The sequence below is a fragment of the Olea europaea genome, unplaced genomic scaffold (genome assembly GCF_002742605.1).
Source record: "Olea europaea var. sylvestris unplaced genomic scaffold, O_europaea_v1 scaffold13095, whole genome shotgun sequence".
Lineage (NCBI taxonomy): Eukaryota > Viridiplantae > Streptophyta > Magnoliopsida > Lamiales > Oleaceae > Olea > Olea europaea.
Window position 1 is genome coordinate 1 of NW_019230567.1, and position 3,113 is coordinate 3,113.

Genomic DNA, 3,113 nt, shown 5'->3' on the forward strand with positions numbered 1-3,113 from the left:
AAAAAAAAAAAAAAAAAAAAAAAAAAAAAGAAAAGAAAAGAAAGAGCTTTCTTTTTTTCTTTCAAGAATTAATGGTTGCAATTCTTGGAACTTCAACTGGAAAATCATTAATCTCATCCATCCATGGATTCTTCTCCTTGGCTGGATTGATATTCCTCAGTGCTTTCCATACAGCACTATTACATTTAAAACCTGATCCAAAGGCAATTTGCCATGTTTTGTCACCCTTTTTAATTCTCCCCTTAGCCTCAGTATAGGCCAATTCATACCACAATGAACTGCTAGAAGTGTTACCAAACCTATAAAGTGTCATTCTTGATGGCTCCATATGCCATTCAGTGAGCTCGAGATTCTTCTCAAGTTCGTCCAACACCGCTCTTCCTCCCGCGTGAATGCAGAAATGCTCAAACGCGAGCTTAAAATCCGGTATATATGGCTTAATTTTCATCTTGAAAACCTTTTTTGCCACAAGAGTAAGAAAGAACAATAATTGTTCAGACATGGGAAGGACTAATGGCCCTAAAGTTGTGATATTAGTTTTCAAGGCCTCTCCAGCAACCGCCATTAGGTCTTTTGACAATGCTACACCAATTTCCTTTGAGTCGTCTTCTTCTTGAAAAACACAACCATAACTCTTATCATCAGCTCCTTTGTGTGTACGAACAGTGTGGATTAGTTGGTATTTTGCTCGTCTACGATCAGACAACTTGTTTGATAGTAGGATTGCTGCTCCGCCCATCCGGAAAATGCAATTGGACACAAGCATTGATCGGTTGTTGCCCCAGTACCAATTCAATGTTATGTTCTCCATGCTAACTACCAGAGCATAGGAATTGGGATTCACCTGTTACATTGATACATAGAGAGTTAGTGTGAGGTTTTAAGATATATACTGAACAAACTAGTTCACCTAGCCGACCCCAAATTTATCAAAAATAAGAAGGGCCCATTTTGTAGGACAAGCCAAAACTGCTTCTGAGATTACGAAGCTATTTTTTGGCCTAGTTAGAACGAGAAAGCTGACCAAGGTAGCTTCCTCAATAAACTCTTCTACAAAATGCAAAAACAAAAGCAGAAGCTAACCCAAACAGTTTGTTGTAATCGCATGATGTAGCAATTGAAATGCAAAGAATGAAGAAAATATCAAACCTCTAAAAGTTGTTTAGCAAGATCGATCGATATTAGTCCTGCACTGCACCCCATACCACCAAGATTATAGCTCAAAATATTGCCTCTAAGCTTGTAATGATTAACAATCATAGCAGAAAGTGATGGTGTTGGATTAAACAAACTACAATTCACCACAAGAATCCCAATATCCTTAGCCTTAACTCTAGTTTTCGCCAATAAATCATCAATTGCACCAAACATAACCATTTCAGCCTCTTTCCTAGCCTCAGCCATACAAGGATTAGCCGGAACTCGCAAAAGCGGTTCAGGGAAATACGTTTTTTGCCCCAAACCTGACCTCTCCAAGATTTTCTTTTGAAAGGCCAAATTTTCATCTGTAAAAGTCCCTGCAAGTTTTGATCTATCCATGAAAACTTCTTTACTGCACATAACCTCGGGTTTCGGCTTATAACACGCAAAATCAACTAAGTAAACCTTCCTAGGACTACCCATAAAATGAAGTGTCCCCAAGAACACCATAAAGGCAGAACATAAAATCACATAAACAAGATTGAATTTCATTTGGTTCCATAAAAGGACTAAATCTTCTACTGTAACAGTAGAAAGTTGAACTGACACAGCCGCTAAAAGTGGAACTAAAAGTAAGTACATAGCATTTGAGATTAAGTAATAAAAACCAAGTTTCACATATTTAAGTCTAACAGAAAGAAGAAAGTTGGGAAGATTATTTCCTCGTTCAACTGAAATTTTTCGCGGTTCGAGGTTCTTCAAATCCTCATTCCCCATTGATGATCAGCAGAAAAAACCCACAATCAAAATTGCATAAAGAACGTAAAAAGGAAAGATTTTAATGATTAAAGTTTTTGCAGTAAATGAGAAATGGAAAAGCTAAGAATTTATAGAAAGAATTGAGTGTGTGTATAGTGTGAACACTGAAAAGAGGGGATGGGGTGGAGTAGGGTGGGAGTTGCAACCACCCCAACGAACTTTTAATTGTAAGCCCGCCGTGGCATTGAATATGCCAGACATAAAAATGGCAGGATTTCGCGTACAACTATAAATTTGTTTGAGATGTTTGGCCGGTATTATTTTTAATTATTGAATGATTTTTCGATTGATTAAAAATTAAGATAAGAAAACTTTTTTTACACCTATACCTTGCTTAGTCCATAGTTTGGCCTCCACTTATCGCCACACATTACGCTTGTTAGAACACTGTTTTCAATAAGGAAAAATAATTATATAACATTTGTGTTCCCAATTCTTTAAGAATTACACATTTAGGTCTTGACTCGATGATAATCTTCCCTTTTTCGTTAAATTATTACATCAACCCACAATTCTCCATATAGCTCGTTCTCAATGTTTTGAAACTCAAATTTTCTCATGCAGATAGATACACTTTTCCATTTGAACCTTCCTTCGCCTCCTCTTTGAAATTAACTTTTAGAAAACCACTAGGGCATTAAAATGAGTTATTTGTAGAAGATTTCAGTGTTACATCTTCCAATGATGAACTTTGAGCTCCAATTTCTCATTCATCTGATCTTCATTTTTGGCAAGTAAATATATAATTTTGATGCTCTCATAGAGGAGAACACGGATCAACTTTGATCTTTCAAATTGGACCAACGGTCCCACCGAAAATTGTGCCAAAAATAAGCAATTTACTCATTTTTTTTCTAACAAGTGCCACATTGTTGATTTTTTGGGACTGTTTGCTTCATTCCTTACTTCTAAGAACTTTGTATTAAGACAATATGTGTAAGAGATAGTGTTGTTTCGCACCCAGGAAAATTCTTTTAGTACTTCGTAGAAACCATTAGTGATTTGATCTATGAGAATCACGAACCCAACTTGGGTTGGAGAGTGTATTCCAAAAGACAAATTTATGTACATTTGTAGTTGGAAGTCACTTTCTATGTTACCTTGCGCATGCAAAATGATGTGATTTTTTGTTGATTGTTCTTTAATGATTAATT

General features: G+C 36.2%; 1 protein-coding gene across 1 annotated transcript; it reads right to left on the reverse strand.

Moving 5' to 3' along the window:
• Positions 1-28: 28 nt before the first annotated feature.
• Positions 29-2,018, reverse strand: LOC111374909 (3-ketoacyl-CoA synthase 11-like). Its single transcript, XM_022997661.1, has 2 exons — positions 1,150-2,018; positions 29-844 (listed from the first exon to the last, which is right to left on the reverse strand). Exons 1-2 carry the CDS (start codon positions 1,915-1,917, stop codon positions 62-64), a joined length of 1,551 nt encoding a protein of 516 aa, XP_022853429.1. The 5' UTR covers positions 1,918-2,018; the 3' UTR covers positions 29-61.
• Between the last annotated feature and the right edge of the window lie 1,095 nt (positions 2,019-3,113).